Source organism: Oncorhynchus keta, chromosome 29 (assembly GCF_023373465.1).
Source record: "Oncorhynchus keta strain PuntledgeMale-10-30-2019 chromosome 29, Oket_V2, whole genome shotgun sequence".
Classification (NCBI taxonomy): Eukaryota; Metazoa; Chordata; class Actinopteri; order Salmoniformes; family Salmonidae; genus Oncorhynchus; species Oncorhynchus keta.
Window position 1 is genome coordinate 36,062,684 of NC_068449.1, and position 25,515 is coordinate 36,088,198.

Below are 25,515 nucleotides of genomic sequence, written 5' to 3' on the forward strand. Positions count from 1 at the left end.
ACCACGCTGCATTTCGGTCCGACTCTCTTTCGACAAACGAAGAACGTCGTTACAGAATCACCCACCACACACGGACCGAGTGGCATGGTAACAGGCAGCAGGAGCAGCGAAGGGAGGACGTTATGGATAGTAGAAGTATGGAGTATACGACGTGGGAAGAAATAGACAGGTGGGCGGTCGACCCAGAGAGAGTGCCGGAGCCCGCCTGGGATTCGCTGGAGCAGTGCGAAGAGGGCTATAGGAGAATGGAGTTGGAGAGGCAATCACCACGGCGCAGAGGAAAGCCCGTGAGTCAGCCCCAAAAATGTATTGGGGGGCTCAGAGGGAGAGTGGCTGAGTCAGGAGACAGACCTGAGCCAACTCTTCATTGTTAATCGTGAGGAGCAAAGGAGGAGACCAGAACCAGAGCCAGTGTTAGAGGTGAGCGAAGCAGAGACTGTGAAGGAGTTAATGGGGAAGGTGGAGTGGGGAGTAATGAGGGAGTTGCTAGCTTGGTGCTTTAGGTACAAGATTCGTCCGACGGAGCGTGTCAGGGATTTGATGGCACCTGGGTCAGCGCTCCATACTCGTCCTGAGGTGCGTGTTAGTCGGCTGGTGAAAAATGTGCCAGCCTCACGCACCAGGCCTCCTGTGCACATCCCTAGCCTTGCATGTCCTGTGCCAACACTGCTCTCAAGATCTCCAGTACGCCTTCACGGTCTAGCCCATCCTGTGCCACCTCCACACACCAGCCCTCCGGTGGCAGCTCCCCGCACCAGGCTTCCTGTGCGTGTCCTCGGCCCAGTACCACCAGTGCCAGCACCACGCATCAGGCCCACAGTGCGCCTCGCCTCTCCTGTGCTGCCGGAGCCTCCCGCATGTTCAGCGCTAACAGAGCCTTCCTCCTCTACAGCGTTGCTGGAGTCTCCTGTCTGTTCAGGGCTATCAGAGCCTTTCTCCTCTCCTGCGCTGCCGGAGCCTCCCGCCTGTTCAGCGCTATTAGAGTCTTCCTCCTCTACAGCGCTGCTGGAGTCTCCTGTCTGTTCAGCGCTATCAGAGCCTTTCTCCTCTCCTGCGCTACCGGAGTCTTCCGCCTGTTCAGCGCTATCAGAGCCTTCCTCCTCTACAGCGCTGCTGGAGTCTCCTGTCTGTTCAGCGCTATCAGAGCCTTTCTCCTCTCCTGCGCTACCGGAGTCTCCCGCCTGTTCAGTGCTTCTAGAGCCTTCCTCCTCTACAGCGCTGCCGGAGCCTCCTGCCTGTTCGGAGCAGCCTGAGCTGCCAGTCTGCATGAAGCAGCCAGAGCTGTCAGTCTGCAAGGAGCTGCCAGTCTGCAAGGAGCTGCCAGTCTGCAAGGTGCTGCCAGCCTGCATGGAGCAGTCAGAGCTGTCAGCCTGCATGGAGCAGTCAGCCTGCATGAAGCAGCCAGAGCTGTCAGTCTGCATGAAGCAGCCAGAGCTGTCAGTCTGCATGAAGCAGCCAGAGCTATCAGTCTGTATGAAGCAGCCAGAGCTGTCAGTCTGCATGAAGCAGCCAGTCTGCAAGGAGCTGTCAGCCTGCATGGAGCAGCCAGAGCTGTCAGTCTGCAAGGAGCTGTCAGTCTGCAAGGAGCTGCCAGTCTGCAAGGAGCTGCCAGTCTGCAAGGTGCTGCCAGCCTGCATGGAGCAGTCAGAGCTGTCAGCCTGCATGGAGCAGTCAGCCTGCATGAAGCAGCCAGAGCTGTCAGTCTGCATGAAGCAGCCAGAGCTGTCAGTCTGCATGAAGCAGCCAGAGCTGTCAGTCTGTATGAAGCAGCCAGAGCTGTCAGTCTGCATGAAGCAGCCAGAGCTGCCAGTCTGCAAAGAGCTGTCAGTCTGCAAGGAGCTGCCAGTCTGCAAGGAGCTGCCAGTCTGCAAGGAGCTGCCAGTCTGCAAGGAGCTGTCAGTCTGCAAGGAGCTGTCAGCCTGCATGGAGCAGCCAGAGCTGTCAGTCTGCAAGGAGCTGCCAGTCTGCAAGGAGCTGCCAGTCTGCAAGGTGCTGTCAGCCTGCATGGAGCAGCCAGAGCTGTCAGTCTGCATGATGCAGCCAGAGATGTCAGTCTGCATAGAGCAGCTAGATCTGCCAGTCAGCCATGATCTTCTAGATCTGCCAGTCAACCAGTCTCTTCCAGATCCGCCAGCCAGCCAGGATCTACCAGAGCCTACTACCTGCCTGAGCTTCATCTCAGTACTGGGCTTCCTCTCAGTACTGGGCTTTCTCTCAGTACTGGGCTGCCCCTCAGTCCCGAGCTGCCCCTCAGTCCCGATCTGCCCCTCAGTCCCGAGCTTCCCCTCAGTCCCGAGCCGCCTCAGTCCCGAGCTGCCCCTCAGTCCCGAGCTACCCCTCAGTCCCGAGCTGCCCCTCAGTCACGAGCTGCCCCTCAGTTCAGTGGGGTTCTGGGTGAGGACTATTAGGCCATGGTCGGCGGCGAGGGTGGATTATACCAGGACGCGAAGGGGAGGAACTATGACATTAATGGAGTGGGGTCCACGTCCCGAGCCGGAACCGCCACCATGGACATACGCCCACCCGGACCCTCCCTATGGTTTTGAGGTGCGTCCGGGAGTCCGCACCTTAGGGGGGGTTCTGTCACGCCTTGGTCATAGTGTTTTGTGTTTTCGTTATATGTTTGGTCAGGCCAGGGTGTGACATGGGTTTAAATGTTGTGTTTCGTATTGGGGGTTTTGTAGGTATTGGGATTGCGGCTGAGTAGGGGTGTCGCATAGGTTGGCTGCCTGAGGCGGTTCTCAATCAGAGTCAGGTGATTCTCGTTGTCTCTGATTGGGAACCGTATTTAGGTAGCCGGGGTTTCACTGTGTATTTCGTGGGTGATTGTTCCTGTCTCTGTGTAGTGTTCACCAGATAGGCTGTAATTAGGTTTTCCGTTTGTTGTTTTGTATTTGTATAAGTTATTTCATGTATCGCGATTAATTTATTAAAGACATGAGTAACCACCACGCTGCATTTCGGTCCGACTCTCTTTCGACAAACGAAGAACGTCGTTACAGTAACCCTTAACCTAACCCTAACTCCTAACCCTAACCCTAATCCTAAACCTAACTCCTATACCTAAAATGGCACTTTTCCTTGTGGGGACCGGCAAGGATAGTGAAACCACGCACGCACACACACACAGACACACATGCACACACACACAGACACACACACGCTCTGTCCTACTCAGACAGCTCTGTTAGCAGTGCAGCCAGAAGTCTCATTACTGCAGTTCCTCAGAGAGACTCAGCACACTGCTGCAGTCTCAGTCTATACCCCAAATGGCACCCTATTCCCTTTATAGTGCACTACTTTTGACCAGAGCCTTATAGGGCCCTGGTTAAAACTATTGCACTATGAAGGGAACAAGGTGCCAAATGGGACGCAGATTTAAGTCTCACTGGCTGCTTCTCATTATGCTGCCTGGCCTCCACACATAGCAGAGCAGCCATTACCACAGGGCCTGGACCCTGTACACCACCCCATTAACACTGTAGACACAACCCTGTACACCACCCCATTACCACAGGACCTGGACCCTGAACACCACCCCATTAAAACTTTAGACACAACCCTGTACACCACTCCATTACCACAGGGCATGGACCCTGTACACCACCCCATTAACACTGTAGACACAACCCTGTCCACCACCCCATTAACACTGTAGACACAACCCTGTACACCACCCATTACCACAGGGCCTGGACCCTGAACACCACCCCATTAACACTTTAGACACAACCCTGTACACCACCCCATTAACACTGTGTACACCACCCCATTAACACTGTAGACACAACCCTGTACACCACCCCATTAACACTGTAGACACAACCCTGTACACCACCCATTAACACTGTAGACACAACCCTGTGCACCACCCCATTAACACTGTAGACACAACCCTGTCCACCACCCCATTAACACTGTAGACACAACCCTGTACACCACCCATTACCACAGGGCCTGGACCCTGAACACCACCCCATTAACACTTTAGACACAACCCTGTACACCACCCCATTAACACTGTGTACACCACCCCATTAACACTGTAGACACAACCCTGTACACCACCCCATTAACACTGTGGACACAACCCTGTACACCACCCCATTAACACTGTAGACACAACCCTGTGCACCACCCCATTAACACTGTAGACACAACCCTGTCCACCACCCCATTAACACTGTAGACACAACCCTGTCCACCACCCCATTAACACTGTAGACACAACCATGTACACCACCCCATTAAGACTGTCGACACAACCCTGTACACCACCACATTAACACTGTAGACACAACCCTGTACACCACCCCATTAACACTGTAGACACAACCCTGTCCACCACCCCATTAACACTGTAGACACAACCCTGTCCACCACCCCATTAACACTGTAGACACAACCCTGTCCACCACCCCATTAACACTGTAGACACAACCATGTACACCACCCCATTAAGACTGTCGACACAACCCTGTACACCACCCCATTGCCACTGCAAATAATATTCAAACCCGTTGGACTTGAGAAAGGACCGTATCACTGTAGTAACACCGCAGTAACACAGTAGTAACACCGCAGTAACACTGTAGTAACACCGTAGTAACATTGCAGTAACGCCGTAGTAACGCCGTAGTAACACTGTAGTAACACCATAGTAACACTGTAGTAACACCGCAGTAACACCGTAGTAACACTGTAGTAACTCTGTAGTAACACCGCAGTAACACCGTAGTAACACCGTAGTAACACTGCAGTAACATCAAAGTAACGCCGCAGTAATGCCACAGTAACGCCGCAGTAACGCAGCAGTAACACCGCTATAACACTGCAGTAATGCCGCAGTAACACCGCAGTTACACTGCAGTAACACCGCAGTAACACCGTAGTAACACCGCAGTAACACCACAGTAACGCCGCAGTAACACCGCTATACCACCGTAGTAGCACCGCAGTAACACCGTAGTAACACCCCAGTAACAACGTAGTAGCACCGTAGTAACACTGCAGTAACACCGCAGTAACACCGCAGTAACACCGCAGTAATGCCGCAGTAACACTGTAGTAACACTGCAGTAATGCTAACAATGTGAGCTGAGGCCTACTCACGGCCATCAGTAATGTCTGACTCTGGGTAGGAGCTGCTCCTCAGGTCTAGGATCAGTTTACATACCCCAATTCTAACCTTTACCAAAGGTGACACACACACAGAACTGACCTTAGATCAGTTAGTTTAGATACACTCTCGCTCTCCTTCAATAGAGCAGGCTACATACAACGGAGTGTGAGAGAGTAAAAGAGAGGGAGGCTGTGTGTGTGTGAGCGTGCCAGTGTATGAGTTTGAGCGTACATGTGTGAATATGTCTCAAATCAGCCCGCTGTAAGAACAACTTCTGCACATCTTTTCTTTACTCTGAACAACCTTTAGAAACGTTAAATTAGGACAGACCCTATCACTTCACAGCTCTTGACTGTTGCTTCAGGCTTGAATCAAAATTGGCACGCCAGTGTTTTGAGGGCCGGAATACGGCATGTGACAAGCGCAATAACAGAATAGCTTTTCTCACGGCCTTTAGACACAGCCCATCAGCCCAGGTTGGCACCCTGTCCATCACGTATCTCAACACGCCATCTTACACTACACCATAGCTACCATGAGAGGCACCGACATTACATGGATTTAGTAAACGGCAGCAAGGAAAGGAAATACTCTTGACGTTAGACTACTTTATCCCGCGTCTCATCAGAACACAACAAAAATCCACCACTGATCAGACCACCACCAACAGCGTGTGAGAGAGGATGCTGAAGAGAGAGGAAACATACTGCAGTACTCTGATGTAAGTCCACACCTAACCTGGAAGTGAACTTCAGTAATGTAGTGTTTTTTACATTTTATTTACCCAGGTTAGCCTCATTGAGATACAATCTATTCTTTCAAGAGAGACAAGGACCAAAACTGAGAGAGCAGCAAATATCAGATATGTTATTTTTTTGTTGTTGACAAAGACGCATACATTTCAATTACAGAAACATACAAACATGTAAACTTAGACTACAGAATCTAACCAAGAAGGGTAATGTAAAGATCACAGATGATCAACACTTGGATTAAAGGGTCAGTGAAGTAAGGAAGCAGAGGAAATACTCTTGACACCTTGAAGACTACTTCATCTAAATCCAGTAATGTAAGAATACAGATTACCAACGCTGCCTGGGATTATTGGGTGAGATAATATGCAGTGAAGTAATGAGAGGCGAGAGAGTGAGAGACAGAAGGTGAGAGAGACAGACAGAAAAAGAGAAAGCTACGAGTAGAGACAAAGACAAGGGGGAAGAGGCAGAAACAGAGCGAGAGCCAAACTCCAGTCAGTGTGTCAGTTAGTCCCGGCCACGCGTCTCACCTGAGTGTCTCAGCCATGCGTCTCAGGTCCTCGTTCTGCTGTTTCAGTCTCTCCAGCTTGGCCAGGATCTTGGACAGCTCTCTGCTGGATCTCTCTGGGTGCTCGCTGTCCTTCACAAGGTGACCTCCGATGTAGAACAGCAGTGTGCCCCACGCCAGGAGCACGAGCATGATCCAGCGCCACGAACCTGCCCATGGGCGCATCTTTCACCCCTCTGAACAGCACTCCCGTCACAATAGGCCTTGAGGCATGGTGAGAATGCCGGAGGGCGTAGGGGGAGGACGGAGATGGTGAGAGGTAGTTCAGGTAGGGTTGGTGGGGTTAGTTAATGCATGGCTATGGTTCCTCCAGGGAGTTAGGATGTCCGAGTCCTCTCTGGTCTAGGCTGGACTGGGCGTGTGCTGATCCTGGGTCTGGTAGTCTGGTCTGTCACCCTCTGTGTCTCTGTAGTCCTGACTGACTGATTGACAGATGTCTCTCTGGGTCTCTATGAAGTGGCCTTGTAGAATACTTCCCTCTGTTCAAAGAGCAAACAAAGTAGGGTTGGTCACTGACAAAATCTGAGAGAAACCGCAGCCCTTATCTTCTTCCTCCACCCGTCCTCTCTTTCTCTGTGATAAACAGAGTCAGGTGCCCCTCGCTATATGAATTCACCACACAGCAGTAAACAAACGTCACATGCCACTCAGCATTACATCAACAAACTGGCTGAAAACACCACAAACCCACTTCTACACACCACAAACGCACCAGTCAACTTAACACAAACCCACCGAACGCAACAAAAAAATCCACCGCTGATTAGAGCACAACCAACGGCTAACTGCCTGTGAGCGAGAACACTGAAAATAGAAACGCGGCTACCGGTACTTCCCTTGTCTAATAATAAAACTGGGTTAAACCATTGTTATGTGGAGGAGCGTGTGGATGTCAGCATAGAGGTCTCCTCCCCTCTATTTGAGGAGAGACACCCCCCCCCCGACACAGCTCTGTTCACATACATACACTCCCCCCCCCAGGACCCTGGCCACACACACAGTCTCAGAGCAGGCAGGGAGATCACACACAGACACACACATTTTTGACATCACAGGCCAGCAACGAGTTGAACGGTTCAGCAACGATAATGGATATGGCTGAATATTCTATGTTCATTACAGGGGATATAGAATACTTATCCCTTCATTACAAATGACTGGCAGGCTGGCTGAATACATAAGAGACTAGTTAGTTATGGATTTCTGTGTGGAGAATATACAATGTATTATAGATTGTAGCAGTGGTTTGGGGCGAGCGCGAACAAAGGGCGGACTCAATTAATTAATCAGCAGACTGACCTTCAGCTGCGTAGTGCTGCCTGCTTGTCTGTCAAGTTTCAAGTACAGTGAAATGGCTTTCGTGCTCTTTCCCGACAATACAGTAATCAACATCGGTAGTACTATACATTATATATATATATATATATATATATTTTTTTTTAAAGTCAAGTAGAACAAAAACACACGAGAAATAGAAATAAGAAGAACCACGAGAAAGCAAGCACAGTAAACTATATACAGGGTCAGTTCCAGGGTCAGTGCCAATACCATACTGTATGTGCAATGTGTAGTGGTTGAAGATTCTTATTTGGTTCAGAAAAGTGCATTGAAATGACTTAGGAACTGTGATCACTTTGGAGAGTTGTGTGACCACGTTGGAGACACCAGTTCGTCCTCTCACACAAACCTTTGTAATCAAAAAATGTTGCTCCTACCCCACATTTTCCAGGGATACTTTATCATGTTACTGAATGTACCCAGAGTGTTTTAAGATTCAGTTATCAACAAATGCAGTGAATAGTACAGTGATTTAATGTAAAAAGGCACATAAAATCAACCTTGTAATGTTTGGATGAAGTATTGTGTCAGGTGAACTGTTGTGTCCTCAACTTTGGCCTAATCATTTTTCCCATAATCGTCAAGCTGTTCACTTTCAATTGCTTCACTCTTAGAAAAAAAGGTGCTATCTAGAACCTTAAAGGGTTATTCGACTCTCCCCATAGGAGAACCCTTTAAAGTAGAGGTCGACCGATTAATTATGACCGATTTCAAGTTTTCATAACAATCATAAATCGTTATTTTTGGGCGCCGATATTTTTTAATTTTTTATATACCTTTATTTAATCTTTATTTAACTAGGCAAGTCAGTTAAGAACACATTCTTACTTTCAATGACGGCCTAGGAACGGTGGGTTAACTGCCTTGTTCAAGGGCAGAACGACAGATTTTCACCTTGTCAGCTCAGGGGATCCAATCTTACAACCTTACAGTTAACTAGTCCAACGCAATAACGACCTGCCTCTCTCTCGTTGCACTGCACAAGGAGACTGCCTGTCACACGAATGCAGTAATCCAAGGTAAGTTGCTAGCTAGCATTAAACTTATCTTATAAAAAACAATCAATCATAATCACTAGTTAACTACACATGGTTGATGATATTACTAGATATCTCTAGTCTCTCGTCTCTCTCTAGTCTCGCTCTAGTCCCTCTCTCTCTCTAGTCTCTCTCCCTCTAGTCTCTCTCTCTAGTCTCTCTCTAGTTTCTCTCTCTCATCTCTCTCTCGTCTCTCTCTCCTCTTTCTAGTCTCTCTAGTCTCTCTCTCTCTCGTCTCTCTCTCTCACCAACACTGCTCGGCCTGTATGATCAACGCTCAACCACCGGCCTAGTGCCTAGTGCCTATATATATACCATTCCAGCTAAAGTTATAATCCTGAATGCTGTTGTTTTGCTGGTAAATAACTGCTATAAGCTACTTAAGGCGTCCACCAACAACATGTTGGTGCTGGACAATGTGACCAGGGAGATTTTAAGAAATATACTGCACCCATATGCATTGGGTGTGTAACCCATTAGGCCAACCACCCACGGCGCCCAGAATGACACAAATCCCATTTAGATGATGGGAGTTAATCTGAACAGAATATACTACTCCTGTAATGAAGCATCCAACAAAACAAAATGCAATTCGCGGGAAAAGGCCATTCTAAAGGCCATTCTAAAACAGCACCTGAAGGATATTGAAAGAACGTTGATGAAAAACAAGAGGACAGGAGAAAAATGGCATAATGAGGTCGTCTTTCATAAGCACCGTGCGTGGAAAAAGGCCTAGTCTTGCGGCTGTCAGTGAAAAGCATCGGAAACACGTGTGAAGATAATGTGTCTTCTGTGTAATAAAAGATGTCAAGAAAAAAAAGAAGGGGGGTGTGACGAAGAGAGAACAGGAACTTCTCTCCCCAGAATGCACTCAGCTGTCTCCCACCAATTCTTCCACATTCAGTGTTTCATGTGAATCGTTTGCCGCTTGATTGTTTCTGTTTTACGAATTCCCCATCACATATATGTCACCAGTAGCAAACGTACCATTCGGTTACATTAATTTCTGTTAATGCGCTGTATGCCTAATTAGATCTAGAGTCATTTACCATTCTCATTCTCAGAGTGGAAACGTTGTTTGCAGAGTTCCCGTTACACTTGTGAGAAGCAAGTCCGGGTTTACTTTATAACCATCATTTACGAGTTGTCAATTTTTTCCCCCGTTCATTGCCTTTTATTTGGAGTGCTCCCATGTGAACAGTGAGCGTTGGTCTGGTTTCTCTATCCTGATAATGTTGAGGGTGTGCACGCCTGGGCAAGCATAGAAGTACCTGGCCTGCTGCGCAGAAATGTAGGAAAGTGCTCACTTGATTTCTGGTTGTCTTAGTCACCATGTCCACCACTAATAAGCTGAGCTTCTCAAGTCATTCTTTGCGGATGATAGGCCGCAAAGTAGAGGCCTATTTGAAAAATCTTTCCAACAACCCCCCTCCCTCCCGTTGATAATCACCAAGCCTCGGTGTGAAAGAGCAAATTATGATCGTCTGATGATCCCATATAACCAGTGGAAACGTTTTAAAATAACTTTCCCTTGAGCAAAAACAGTTGTCTGTCCCGGTTTGGGAAACTCTGAGGGCCCAGAATAGGCTAGTTGATACAATGTTGCAAGTTCCCTATAGACAGTTTCTTGCCTGAGCCAGTTGATTTGATACAATGTTGCACTTCACTAGCAATAGCTTAAGTCAAGACAGATAGAAAGGGAGGCATATGCGCTGAGTAGAGAGATTGCGATTGAAAGAACCCAAATTCTCATCAGTATATTTTCTAATTACATTTTTTCGGCTTTATGTATTTGAATAAGTTGACAATGGAAGTTATAGGCCAACGGCTACAGCGGCCATCTATGTATGATTTAGCCGCCAATGATCCCGGGTGTATCAATATGTCCATCAAGCAAGGTAAGATATGCCTCATATTATGAAGTGAAATACTCAGGTTTCAAACAATTAAGTATGTTTTAAAAATGCATACGGCCTCCAGATCACATTGTAAAGTGGTCGGTGATGCGCTGATCGCCTGCCTACCGTTGTGTTTTTCTCCCGGTCAATCTGTCCACGTTTATTCATCAGTTTTTCATTTTTTACAGCCATGGCCAAAGGCGGGCAATTGCCGGCACGCAGGCACACACACACACCCAACCACAGGGCAGTAATAAACCATATCAGGCCAGTAGCAACAGATGATATGCTGTTATATGGGCCATGATGGTAGACCGAATGAAAGACAACTGTCTGGGGAAAGGAAAGAACACTGACTGTTCGCTCACTGGTGGCCATTTTACACGGACATTCAGAACGGCCCATTTCCTGTTCCTGTAGCGTGAGGCGTGGTGTCAAATCAAATCAAATGTTTATATATATTTAGCAGATGTTATTGTGGGTGTAGCGAAATGCTTGTGTTCCTAGGTCCAACAGTGCAGTATTATCTAACAATTCATACAAGCACATGTACAAGTGTACATGACGCTAGTCTGTACAGTACAGCACAAATAACAGAATGTTCTGTATCTGTGACAGCTTGGAACAATCTGCAGGGTATTTATATAGGCAAACTAGGGCTGACCCCATTTAGTCGACTGGTCGATTGTTTGGTCCATAGGCTGTTGGCCGACTGAGACTTCTTTAGTCGAGCAGTAGCAAAGACACCGGTCTGATTCGCATCTGTCTGAGTGGACTAATCCATTGTGGAGGCTGTTGGATAGCGGTCGCTGTCTGCGATGCTGAAACGCATCAGTGCGGCCTCCACAATGCGCTGTTTAAATTGCCGCTTTTTCCTAGACCACGTTGCTATGTGCGTGACAGCAAAGTTAACCAGCATATTGGTGTTGAGAACAACCCGAGAAAACAACCCATGCCTTATTGTCTAAGAAAAGTGAGTAGAGAGGACACCCCAATTGAATTAGGTCTATCATCAATAGTCTAACTGTTAAATGTGCCTGGCTTTATAAAACATGAATTTACTGTACAAATATATCTACAAAAATAAGACAGATCCTGCTTCTGTTGTCTTTTTGAGTGTTTGGTTGATTGTCTACTGATTCTGTGAGCACCTTTATAATAATAACAACCCCCTTTCCTCGATCTCCTTCGTATTGTTAGTATTACTATTATTACTAATATTATTATGATCATCAGAACGAGAAGGAAGGAGGCGTCTTTTGGCACCCTAATCAAAAGTTAGCTTAACTCTCATTATCATTAATAGGCTTAGTATAGCAGCCTTGTATAACCACCATCGAGCTGGAGGCCTAAGAGCACCTCCTGTTTAGTCTGAATATGGTGTCTTACTTAGGCCTATATTTTAGTACTGACCTAGGCTATCAAGCATTTTAGTTTAAAATTAGTTTAGTTTTAGGCGTAAACAATAAATAGGCCTAAACCGTTCCATTTCAGAAATTGCATTCACGAATGAATGCGACTGTTTTTCGTCTTTGCTGAAATAAAGGCTGTACAAAAAAACCGTTGCAACAGACTCTCTGGTAGGCTTATAATTTCTTTAGTGTTGTTTACATCGTTCCAAATGGTCAGAAAAGTTCTATTGTAATCTAACAGCACCAGTTTGGGACACATAATATGCACGCAGTGCTTTCTCCTTACCTTCTTTTTCTAGATCTCCAGCATTTTCTACAACTAGTCAAATTTATTCCACACATCTGACTTCCCCTTTACCTCCTGAGCAACCAGTAAACATTCCCGTTTCATTTTTCTTGTCATATCCTCTGCATCCATATTGCTGTCACGTGTTATGGTGTTCAGAGTTTGTAGCTCAGTTGGTAGAGCATGGCGCTTGTAACGCCAGGGTAGTGGGTTCGATCCCCGGGACCACCCATACGTAGAATGTATGCACACATGACTGTAAGTCGCTTTGGATAAAAGCGTCTGCTAAATGGCATATATATTATAACCAATATGTTGATGTGATTATGATATGCTATAGTTCAGGCCCTATTGGTCACGTGCATGCGTCACGTAAAGAGAGCAAGGGTAGAGGGAATAGGGATTTCGGTAATATAACTTTTCAGTCAGAAATGGCTGTAATTATGTTGCAGCTTCAGCAACACGGACAACACTATACACACTGATGTTCTGTGGTGGTCACTGCAGCGAGAGAGAAGTGCTATTCACACAGTCACTCACTGTCTTTCTTTCTTCATTTTTTTAAAAACATTGCAGGAAGAGTCAGGCGGCACAATCAAATCAATTGCTGGTTGGACTCCCTCCATTTGCCTTCATTATTTCATCAAACAGTGTGCTTAAAGCATCAGACAAGCTCAGTGCATATAGTTGATTTGATTAAAACACATAGGATGTGTCTATATATGGAAAAATACCCGTAAAACATTTTTGGGACCGTTGTTGAATGCAAACAGATGGGAGATGGAACATACAGTACATGTGTGGTAAATAAAATGAAACGTTACACCTGAACGATAATGTGATGATAATGCGAAAGGTTGCTGGTTTGAGATTCCCGAGCTGACAAGGTGAAAAATCTGCCGATGTGCTGTAAAAAGCAAGGCACTTAACCCTAGTTGCCCTTCATAACAGTGTCCACAAAATGACTTAAATGTCCCTCAGTCTGATAATCGTTTTATCTTCCGCTCAGCCAATGGTTGCGTTGGATTCAGTTTTCTCTGCATCTCTCAGCCAATGGTGGCATCTAAATCCATTTGTACTGCCTCTCTTAGCCAATGAATAATTGAGTCGGTGCCATACCAGTACAGCGCTGAGCCCGAGTTTAGCCAGTCAAAGTCAAAAAGAAGAGAAGTGATGAGGAACTGCATATTTGATAAATATTAGCCTTTAATATCCATTAATATTCAACATCAGGAGAACGAGAAATAAGGAGACGTCTTTTGGCACCCTAATCAAAGTTAGCTTAACTCTCATTCTTTCTCTCTTTCTCTTCTCCAGAGCGAAGGGATGCTATATGGGTTAGGCAAAAACCCTAATCTCTCTCTCTCTCACTGAAAAAATACTGTATGGGTAGGTAACGACCCTATGCATAGTAAGAAACTAGGCTACCTTGTCCTTAGATGATTCTAGTAAGTACCTGGGGTATTCTATAACAGCAGTAGTGTGCGTGTAACCTTTATTTAACTAGGCAAGTCAGTTAAGAACAAATTCTTATTTACAATGACGGCCTACACCGGCCAAACCTGGACTACGCTGGGGAAATGTCTTCCGCTGCCCTATGGGACTCCCAATCACGTCCGGTTGTGATACAGCCTGGAATCGAACCAGGGTGTCTGTAGTGACGCACTGAGATGCATTGCCATAGACCGCTGCGCCACTCGGGAGCCCAAGTGTAACATCTGTCGGTCTCTAGTCCTCCAATGTCCACCCCCTCCCAGGGCCCCGCCATGAGCTCTGTTCTGTTCAATGGGCTGTTATTCTGTTCTCAAGGTAGGTAACACACCTCAAGGTAAAATACGGGACCTATACCACACCCCCACCCCAACCCCAACTCTCCCAATCTCTGATATGAATGTCTGTTTTCCTGGTGAAAACATATTTGCATTGGGGGGAATCTTGCACTTTGGCTGCACCTCAAGGTTGGTTTGAACACTTTAATTTCCCACAGTGAAGTGAAATTTGAGAATCCAAATGGATGTTGTGTTAGTCATGATAATGGAGGATGACAGTGCTGTGCTGTTATTGTAGGCAGTCACACACACACACACACACACACACACACACACACACACACACACACACACACACACACACACACACACACACACACACACACACACACACACACACACACACACACACACACACACACACACACACACACACACACACACACACACACACACACACACACACACACACTATTCTCTTCTCTTAGGGAACTAATGCAGTGCTATGCCTCCAGGGCTTAACTCTAAACCTGCTAAACTAGGACGCTGTTTGGTGCTAGGACGTTGATTGGTGCTGTTTGTGTTTGCGTGTGTGTGCACGTGTTGAGGCAAGGGATGAGGCCAGGGCTAAGGCTGATCTGGATGTCTGTAGTTCTTCTATAGCAGCTCAGTTCCACATGAGGGGAAGTCAGAGGTCAGGGACCAGCCCAGGTTCATTAGAGGCCAGCTCAGGCCATCCAAGAGGCTTTCACCTCAGCCTGTCTAAGCCTCGCTCCATCTTCTAACCATCCCACTCAGAAACGATAGAATAGAGCTGGTACATGTATAATATTTATACCAGCCCCAGTGCTGGCTACTTCTGCTTCACTTGAGAGAGAAAAGTAATGTCTGCTTACTGTTAAAAGCCCATGGACTGACACATGACCAGTGTTGGCCAGCGGGCTGTGTGCTAGTGGTGAAAGAAAGATACGGAGATAAGGCTCTAGTTACATCATAGGCAGCGGAGCCACTGAAGCAGCACTGAAACAGGAGCCTGGATGCCAGAGCAGGTTGACGTTTATTGGGGTGAATCTTGTCCTGGAGGCAGAGCTGAGACATTTCCACTAGATGGGCCAGAGACAAAGTCAAAACGTGCTATATATTGTCAAATGTGAAGTAAACAAAAATGTGCTTTTTGGTCTTAATTTAAGGTTAGGATTAGCATAAGGTTAGCAGTGTAAGGTGAGGGTAGGGTTAGGTTTTTTGGCCTTTTTTCTGGCCTGCTCGCCTCCCTACCACTGAGGAAGTACAGTTCCCGCTCAGCCCAGTCAAAACTGTTCGCTGCTCTGGCTCCCCAATGGTGGAACACACTCCCTCACGACGCCAGGACAGCGGAGTCAATCACCACCTTCCGGAGACACCTGAAACCCCACCTCTTTAAGGAATACCTAGGATAGGATAAGTAATCCTTCTCAACCCCCCTAAAAGATTTAGATGCACTATTGTAAAGTGGCTGTTCCACTGGATGTCATAAGGTAATGCACCAATTTGTAAGTCGCTCTGGATAAGAGCATCTGCTAAATGACTTAAATGTAAATGTACATGTAAATGTTTAAAATGAGATTGTATTACTTTGTGGCTGTGCCAGCTAGTTACTACCCTGCAGAGCTTACTCCAGTGTGAAGGTCTTCACGGAATGTCACTGGTCTGGGTTGGATCTGATATGATTGTCACGGGTCTTGGATATGTGTAATTTTAACTGACTTGTCCGGAAGGGTCCGTACAGATTATTTTCATGGATATATACAAAGAAATGTAAATTGAAAAAAGGTCAAACGAAAGCAAGTGCAGCTAGTTTGCAGTCTTTCCAGCTTCAGTTTGAAGTTATTGTGTTCGCTGTGATGTTGGCTAGCTGTTCTGAACAACAGTGTCCTAACGAGAGAACACATTTTCTATGCCAGGCAAAACCGTTCCCCATTAGCTCGGTGTTATGGATGTATCCAAATAAATAAATAAATAAATAAAAGCCAGTATGACAATGGAACATTTAGAATGACTGAATGGGGCACGTCCATAGATACAGAACAAAATGAACGAACAACTGGGTCTGGCAACCCTAGATTTGCGTCAGGACTATATCTTGTGGAAGGATGAAAGTACGAATTCATTAATCAAAATAAGGAAAATGAAAATGTGTCAATCATTATTTGAATATGTTGTCCTCGAAGCCGGTGTTTGGAGTATATATTGGCATGGTTTGCCAACACCCGTGTCAATGTATCCAACAAACACCGGTTTCTCTGGCATTATCACTTAACTGTAAGATGAGAAAGAGCATGCACTGGCTTCGAGGACAACATATTAAAATAATGATCGACGCATTTTCATTTTCCTTATTTTTATTAATGAATTGGTTAACGGTAGAGAAAGTTTGTTGGACACTAAGAATGCTTTGTTGTAGAGCATTTAACGCAACATCCGGAGAGGGGCCAGCCGAGTATAAGAACGTATCATCTGCATATAAATGGATGAGAGAGCTTCCTACTGCCTGAGCTATGTTGTTGATGTAAATTGAGAAGAGCATGGGGCCTAGGATCGAGCCTTGGGTTACTCCCTTGGTGACAGGCAGTGGCTGAGACAGCAGATTTCCGGACTTTATACACGGCACTCTTTGAGAGGGGTAGTTAGCGAACCAAGTCAATAAAAATAGCAGCACAATATTGCTTAGAATCAAGGGCAATGGTGACGTCATTGAGGACCTTTAAGGTTGCAGTAACACATCCATAACCTGAGCGGAAACCAGATTGCATACCCGAGAGAATACTAGACATCAAGAAAGCCAGTCAGTTGACAATTGACAAGTTTTTCCAACACTTTTGATAAACAGGGCAAAATAGAAATAGGCCTATAACAGTTAGGATCAGCTTTATCTCCCCCTTTAAATAAAAGACCAACTGTGGCTGCCTTCCAAGCAATTGGAACCTCCCCAGAAAAGAAAGACAGGTTAAAAAGGTTGGAGATTGGCTTGGAGATCATAGGGGCAGCAACCTTAAAGAAGAAAGGGTCTAAACCATCTGACGCAGATGTTTTTTGGGGGTCTAGTTTAAGGAGCTCCTTTAGCACCTCATACTCAGTGACTGCCTGCAGGGAGAAATTTTGTAGCGGGAAAGGGGAAAAATATGGAGAAGCATCGGGGATAGTCGCATTAGAAGGGGTAGGAAATTAGGAAATGTTGGACGGGCAAGGAGGCATGTCTAAGTGATGTGCTTCTTGTCGGTAACAACCACATCATCAACTTTAAGGGACATGGGCAGCTGTGAGGAGGGTTTATTCTCCAGGTCTTTAAACGTTTTCCAGAACTTCTTGGGGTTAGACCAGAGGTGGGCAAACTTTTTGACTCGCGGGCCACAATGGGTTCTAAAATTTGACAGAGGGGCCGGGCCAGGAGCATTTGGAGGGAGTGTTTGGGCCGGATATACTAAAGCATTAAATGTAGTGTGTGCAAACCTCATAGCACAGTAAGAACACTACAACCCAATTTATTAACTGTCTTTCAAATGTGAAAAATAGCCCTTATCAGTTAATAAATTTGTCTCAAGGAATATGCAAGATATGGCATTTACATACTATTTCGCAGATACTGGGAGGAGGAAATGTAAATAGATTAAAATAACATACGCACTGTGATTTATCAAGATTGCGTCTGTTTTTAATAAGTTTCAATCGAAGGTGCACAGTTAAAGAAATCAACATTTATTGAAAAATGGAATCACTTTCAACATTCAAAACACAACGAAATACTCAAGCTCAATAATATCTACTTGTGTTAAACTCCGCAAAATCATGGATGGATTGTCCTGACCGCGCGCTCTACAAACTCACCACGGACGCCCTCGCCTTCACGCGCAAACAGTACACGTGTATCGTTGCCAAGCACACAGACATAGGCTGTATTAAATATCCTACCTGCAGCTGAAAATTTAAATTTAAATTAAGAGCGATGTGCGGCGTGTTAATTAAGCTACTGTACCGCTGCTGTGCGTAAATGCGCATTGCTCTTAATTAAAAGACGCACTTCCAAACTTTCCATATGCATTTTTTCATAACACAGCAGAAAAACTCACCATTTCAGTGGGAACAGTGTTGTTGGTCTCCCTTTTTTGCCAGTGCATCAAAGTCTGGAGTTAGTTTTGTTGTGGCAATTCTCAGGACAGATCTGAGGTGTTGGTCAGTTAACTTGGATCTGTGATGGGCTTTTGTTGAGTCAAGTTCTGTTGACTCTGTAAATTAGCTGCCAACCTCTGAGCAGTAGCCGCCCATTCTTGTGTTGACTGCTTGCTAGCATAGTTTGCATGCTTCGTGGCAAAGTGACGGCTGATATTGTACTCTTTGAAAACCGCAACAGCTTCTTGGCATATCAGACATACAGCCGTTGATCGGACTTCAGTGAAGAAGTATTTTGTTGTCCACTCCTTATTAAACACTCGGCATTCGCTGTCCACTTTCCTTCTCTTTGGTCCGCTCATTTTCACAGAAGGGCTTAATGGTGACGTGAAACGAAGTGAAAATTAAAGTGAAATAAAGAGAAATACGCGCCACTCCAACAACGGTCAATGTGTTTTGAGTGCGCCATCTATTGGGGAAACGTGGGCATTGCAGGGAAAGGGGAAAAAAGGAGGTTTTTATTATAATTTGGACAAGTTCGGCGGGCCGGATTAAAAAGCCGGGCCGTAGTTTGCCCATGTCTGGGTTAGACCCACAAAGAGAGAACTGCTCCTTAAAGTAACTAACTTTGGCCTTCCGGATAGCCTGAGTGCACTTATTTCTCATTTGCCTGAACGATAGCCGGTCAGCTTGAGTATGCGTCTGCCGAGCCCTTCGGCCAAATTCAATTATTGAGGTGGAGTAACTCTGCAAGTTCACGGTTGAACCAGGGGCTGAACCTGTTTTTAAGTCTGATTTTCTTTATGGGGGTGTGTTTATTCACAATACCACTGAAAATATCAAAAAAAAGAAGGTCCAAGCTGATTCTATACCATTTTACAGAGGCCAGTTCATGAAGGAAGGCTTGCTCATTAAATCAGGACAGGTCATTTCACTGAGCAGCCATTACAAACACTAGCTGTAAAACAGTGATCACTAAGGTCATTACAGAAAACAACAGACTGATACACTGCCAATTTTGCAGGTTTTAACTACTTTGTCACGCCTTGGTCATAGTGTTTTTGTGTTTCGTTATATATTTGGTCACGCCAAATATGGGTTTATTTTGTGGTATTTCGTATTGGGGTTTTGTAGTTATTGGGATTGCGGCTGAGTAGGGGTGTTGCATAGGCTTGGCTGCCTGAGGCGGTTCTCAATCAGTCAGGTGATTCTCGTTGTCTCTGATTGAGAACCGTATTTAGGTAGCCGGGGTTCACTGTGTATTTCGTGGGTGATTGTTCCTGTCTCTGTGTAGTGTTCACCAGGCTGTAATTAGTTTTCACGTTCCGTTTGTTGTTTTGTATTTGTATAAGTTATTTCATGTATCGCGATTCATTTATTAAAGACATGAGTAACCACCACGCTGCATTTCGGTCCGACTCTCTTTCAACAAACGAAGAACGCCGTTACATACTTACAAAGTGTGTAGAGGTCTGTAATTGTTATCATAGGTACACTTCAACTGTGAGAGACGGAATCTAAAACAAAAATCCAGAAAATCACATTGTATGATTTTTTGTGTTATTTGAGAGGATATCATCGAGGAGAGTAGTCTTTTCTGTTTTTGGAGTCATACCTTGTGGGATTGGTGATAATCCGAGAAAGATTTAGGGAGTCCCATTGCTTTAGGACTTGGTCAGGTGGTTTAAGCATGTCCCAATTTAGGACACATAGCAGGACAAATTCAGACTTAGCGTAAGGGGCCAGGAGAGAGCTTAGAGCAGGTAGGGTACAGGCCGGTGCTAATGGAGGACGATAGCACACAGCAACAGTCAACAAAGAACTATTTGAAAGTTTAATGCTTAAAACCAGCAAATCAAATTGTTTGGGGACAGACTTGGAGGACACAACCGAGCACTGAAGGTGATCCTTGGTAAAGATTGCAACTCCACCACCTGTGGAAGATCTGTCTTTCTGAAAAAGGTTATAACCAGAAAGGTTAACATCAGTATTCAAAACACTCTTTCTGAACCATGTCTCAGTAATGACCAACACATCTGGATAGGAGCTGTGAACACACACTTTCAATTGATCCATTTTAGGTAATAGACTTTTAGTGTTAACGTGCAGAAAACCCAGGCTTTTACGAGAGCAGAAATCAGTGAAGCCGATATCAGAGCACAAGTCAGAATTGGGGCTAGCAACAGTAGATGGGCCAGGGTGTACATGCACATTTCCAGATATCATCAACAGTAATACAATCAAGGCATGGCATAGGACAGAGAGAGCTCTGCAGTATTGATTTATGACATCTGAAGGTGCATCAGATGCCAACAAGATCATATTCTACAGCAATTTCATTGTATTCAGGTAACATGAATACAAAGTCGGCGAGAGGTGGTTAGAATAGGATGGGAGGCCAACAGAGAGTCAGAGTCCCGAGTGTGGGAACAAACACAGTCTGTCCCATGGGTGGGTAAAGAAAGAATGTTTGCAGTCAAAACAGTATGCAGGAGTCATGAGGCAAATGGGAAAATGCACAAGAAAGTTTTTTAACATATAACGACCATTGTAAGTTCAGAGTCACTCATCCCAATAGTGCATGTGTGCTGGAGGCGAGCGAACGCTCGGGATGTGGTGGAGGTACCTGTACCAGACCGAGGGAGACAGACCAGGGCAGACAGTGAACAGATCGCCAGGTGGAATCCAAGCAGAAGCGGAGTAAGCAATAGGAGTAGGTGTCACACCCACTTGGGAGAAGCTTTTTATTTCTGGAGGCAGATTGTAGAAATTAGCCTAGCTAGCTTAACTAGTTTCTCCAGGTTTGATGCAGTCACGACAGGTACTACGTGATCATATTTGATGATAAATAACCTAGCTATGGCAGCTATTGGTCTACTATAGCCCGAGTGTGCTTGGTTGGTTGCTGTCTCTCGTCTCTCCCTCAGTCCTCCCTGCTCCCCGAGTGAGTACAGTCCCTCCCCTGTGGCTCCTCTCTCTCGCTCCTCTGGCGCCTTATCAGCTCTGGTTAATAGTCGCTTAAAATAATACCTTTCTTCACTCGGATCGGACAAGGTCTGCGCTGCCAGAACAGAGCTGCTGTGCCTGTCCTGCTACGGCCAAACACGCTTCACAGCCAGCTATCACCTTACATATGCAGCGTGTTTCTGGGCCATAACATACTGTAGCAGTGTGTATATGGGTGTGGTGTGTGAGCGTTGTGTGAGTGCGTGTGTGTGTACGTACTGTATGTGTGTGATTCTTGGCTTAGCCCTGCTGTCACACCTACAGTGAGGTGGAAAAGGAGGAAGCCAGAGATACTCTAAAGTAGGGGGGCTGTGGATCTACAGCGCACACGCACACACACGCACGCACGCACGCACGCACGCACACACAACACACACACACACACACACACACACACACACACACACACACACACACACACACACACACACACACAGTTATGATGCAAATTAGCAAGTAATTTTAGGTCGATGGACGCAGAATTACCAGGTGGAAGAGATGCTTTTCTGATTATCTTAAATCATAAATTGTTATATTCAATAATGTCACATTAAGTGAGCAACATCTGCTAGGCCAATCTGGTGGTTGGAGAAGCTTTAAGGTTATTTTCTAAGAAGAGGTTGTGTGTGTGTGTGTGTGTGTGTGTGTGTGTGTGTGTGTGTGTGTGTGTGTGTGTGTGTGTGTGTGTGTGTGTGTGTGTGTGTGTGTGTGTGTGTGTGTGTGAGTGTGAGTGTGTGTGTGTGTGTTTCAGTATGTGCGTTTGTGTGTATGTGTTTAGGGTTGTTTTGTTAGGAGAGAGGTCGTGTCCGGTCAGTGCTGTGGGAGGAGATAGGAGAGCAGGCAGAGAGATAACAAACAACACATTCACAACAGCTGTATGCTGTCTTTCAGATGGGCCTCATCTGTCTGTTCTCATATAGGCTACCCACTGGGCACAAACTGGTTGAATCAACGTTGTTTCAACGTAATTTTGTCAAAGTATTGTGAAAAAGCCATCAACTGTTATTTTGAGGCTGAAATTTCAACCACAGGGTTATGTTATCATGTTAACCAAATTTCAACATAGACATATTTAATTTTTACATTTAAAGAGCCACTGAACACCCCAATTGGCAAGTGTGTTTTTCTGTTGCTCATTAGAAAAAAATGATTTTGTTCATGGAAGTGTGTCTTCTGACCAATTCCGCATTTTGTTAAATGATGGCTGTCCCCAATGAGACGGCCTATTTCACTTCCTCAAGATAACCAGTATGCACCTAAGATAACTCAAGGATGTTTTAGTTGGCCAATTTTACACCTAACTAAGGTGTTTGGTGCAGTATTTATCAAGTCAAAAAATATGCGACGTGTGTAAACAGTGTCAGGGCTGCTGGGCAGGTCTCTCTCATGGTTTATGATATTGGATAGAGAGCGATCGCTGCAGCTGTTCACCCCATGTCAGTGGGCAAATGGACATCGTCAAGCACGGTTCATGACACAAACGTTGCACCCTCCTCTTGTTGGTGGAGAGAATTTTGCAGGTTTAAAGCTGATTCTCTGTAATAATGGTACGTGAATAATGACGCGTTTTACTTTGTAAAGTGGTTTCTTGCGTAAAAACAACACAACAACATTTTCAGTCACCTTGTCTGAAGGACAAGTGGATAAACAGGTTAATGGCAGACCCTGCATGTTTTGTTCAAAAGTCTCATGGAATGTAGGCCTACATTGAACACCACACATTGGCTTCTACCGTACGTGAACGATAGAACAGCTATTTCCATGTTAAAATATTATGGGATGCATTTTCTCCATTGTTTTTTTTATGGTAGGCCACTTTGGCCTACATTATGATCAAATAACCACAGTAGCCTACTTGACCACTGTTAAAACTAACTTAAAAGCAGGTACAGCCTCAGTGTTCAAATCAAATTGTATTGGTCACATACACATGGTTAGCAGATGTTAATGCGAGTGTAGCGAAATGCTTGTGAACGGAAGTTGCACAGAATTTTGCGCTCAGCAGACCCGAAATTTGTCCAAGACTCCAGTCACCTAAGTCATAGACTGTTCTCTCTGCTACTATTTACATTGACCCCCATTGTTTTTACACTGCTGCTACTTGCTGTTTCTTATTTATGCAGTCACTTTACCCTTAACTACATGTACAAATGACCTCTACTAACATGTACCCCCACACATTGACTCGGTACCGGTATCCCCTGTAAATAGTCCCGTTATTGTTATGTATTCTTATTGTGTTACTTTAAAAATATATATATATATATTTTTTTTTACTTTAGTTTATTTAGCAAACCATTTCTTAACTCTATTTCCTGAACTGCATTGTTGGTTAAGGGCTTGTAAGTAAGCATTTCACGGTTGTATTTGGTGCATGTGACAAATAACGTTTGATTGGAATGTGTGAGAGTATGCAGTGTGGGTGCCACTGTATTGGCATGCCGGTGTTGTAGATGCCTGTGTGCCCATGCATATGTGTTTGTTCAGGCCAAGGATTAACAGCTCGGCCCTCATACACTGTGCAATTTCAGATGAAGGAAACGGACCAACTCCATTCAATGACCTTTCCTCAGTACTTCTGATAGAGACTCTAAGTGAGTCCGGGGACATGGAGAGTAAGGGAGAGATCAAATGAAATAAGAAACTGTATTTAAAGGAATGAAGAAAGACTAAAGACATCAGTTTGTCTTCGGTAAGTTGATCTGGACCGGGTCCTGAAATGAGTTTGGCTCAACTCATAACGAACGTCCCTCCCTCTCTCTGTCAGCTAATGTGACAGTTGACCTTTTACCAGGCAACACCATAGGCAGAATGTGTGTGTGTGTGTGTGTGTGTGTGTGTGTGTGTGTGTGTGTGTGTGTGTGTGTGTGTGTGGGGAGTGTTTGTCCTTTTTCCCTGCTTTGGACGACAATTAAAGGCCCAGTCCAGTCAAATGTGATTTATCTCTCTCTCTCTCTCCACACTATGAGGTTGGAATAATACAGTGAAATTGTGAAAATGATGATAAGCATTCATTGTAAAATAAGAATTTGTTCTTAAATAAAGGTTAAATAAAAATAAATATAAAAATAGATGTAAATGTAGCCCTGTTAGTTAAGGTGGTATTGTGGTTGTTAGCGTTCATTGAGGTAATACTGTAAACATGTTTTGTAAACTTAACTGCTGTGCTTCCCTGTGCTGACATAAGCTGTTGCGTGCGAACAAGAGGAGAGATGGAGAGAGAGAAACAAGAGAGGAGAGAGAGAGAGAAATAAGAGAGGAAAGAGAGAGCGAGAGAGAAACAAGAGAGGAGAGAGAGAGCGAGAGAGAGAGAGAAACAAGAGAGAGAGAGAGAAACAGAGGGAGAGATGGAGAGAGAGAAACAAGAGAGGAGAGAGAGAAACAGAGGGAGAGAGAGAGAGAGAGAAACAGAGGGAGAGCAAGAGATGGATAGATAAAGAGAAGCGTTGTAGTGATGCTCCCCCTCAAGAACAGCGTTAAATTATGGCAGATTACATTGCCCTGATCTACAGATGTACAGTAGGGTTCACACCTGCCCACACACAACACACACACGCTAACACACGCACAGGCATCGTTTTCCCCTTACACAGAGCCTCATGAAATAAACACAAACATGTTCAACGTGAGCAAGACAAAGGAGTTGATCGTGGACTACAGGAAAAGGAGGGGGCTGTAGTGGAGCGGGTTGAGAGCTTCAAGTTCCTTAGCTTCCACATCATTAAGGACCTATAATGGTTCAAAAACTCCAACACTGGGAGGCTGAAAAGATTTGGCATGGGACCTCAGATCCTCAAAAAGTTCTACAGCTGCACCATCGAGAGCATTCGGAGTGGTTTCATCACTGCTTGGTATGGCAACTGCTCAGCATCCGACCGCATGGCACTACAGAGGGTAGTGGGTATGGCCCAGTACATACCAGGCGGTATCAGAGGAAGGCCCTAAAAATTGTCAAAGACTCCAGCCACCCAAGCCATAGACTGTTCGCTCTGCTACCTCACGGCAAGCGGTACTAAAAGTCTGGGACCAAAAGCCTCCTTAACAGATTCTTCCTCCAAGCCAAATCAAATGGTTACCCAGACTATTTTCATTGACCCCCTTATTTTATAATTATTTATTATTTGTTTTTGCACTGACTCTCCTGCACAGGTCCGATGTACAGTCACTGGACTCTAACCACA

General features: G+C 45.4%; 1 protein-coding gene across 6 annotated transcripts in view; it reads right to left on the reverse strand.

The window, feature by feature from the left end:
- LOC118362210 (alpha-(1,6)-fucosyltransferase) overlaps window positions 1–25,515 on the reverse strand; it is a 109,202-nt gene that overhangs the window by 33,524 nt on the left and 50,163 nt on the right. For 4 of the 6 annotated variants that reach the window (XM_052486481.1, XM_052486483.1, XM_052486484.1 and 1 more), the window contains one exon: window positions 6,408–6,924. The exons of the other annotated variants lie outside the window; for them this stretch is intronic. In XM_052486481.1, coding sequence (XP_052342441.1) covers window positions 6,408–6,610 — 203 coding nt within the window. In that variant the 5' untranslated portion in view covers window positions 6,611–6,924. The remainder of the gene's footprint in view (window positions 1–6,407; window positions 6,925–25,515) is intronic. 6 annotated transcript variants of the gene reach the window in all.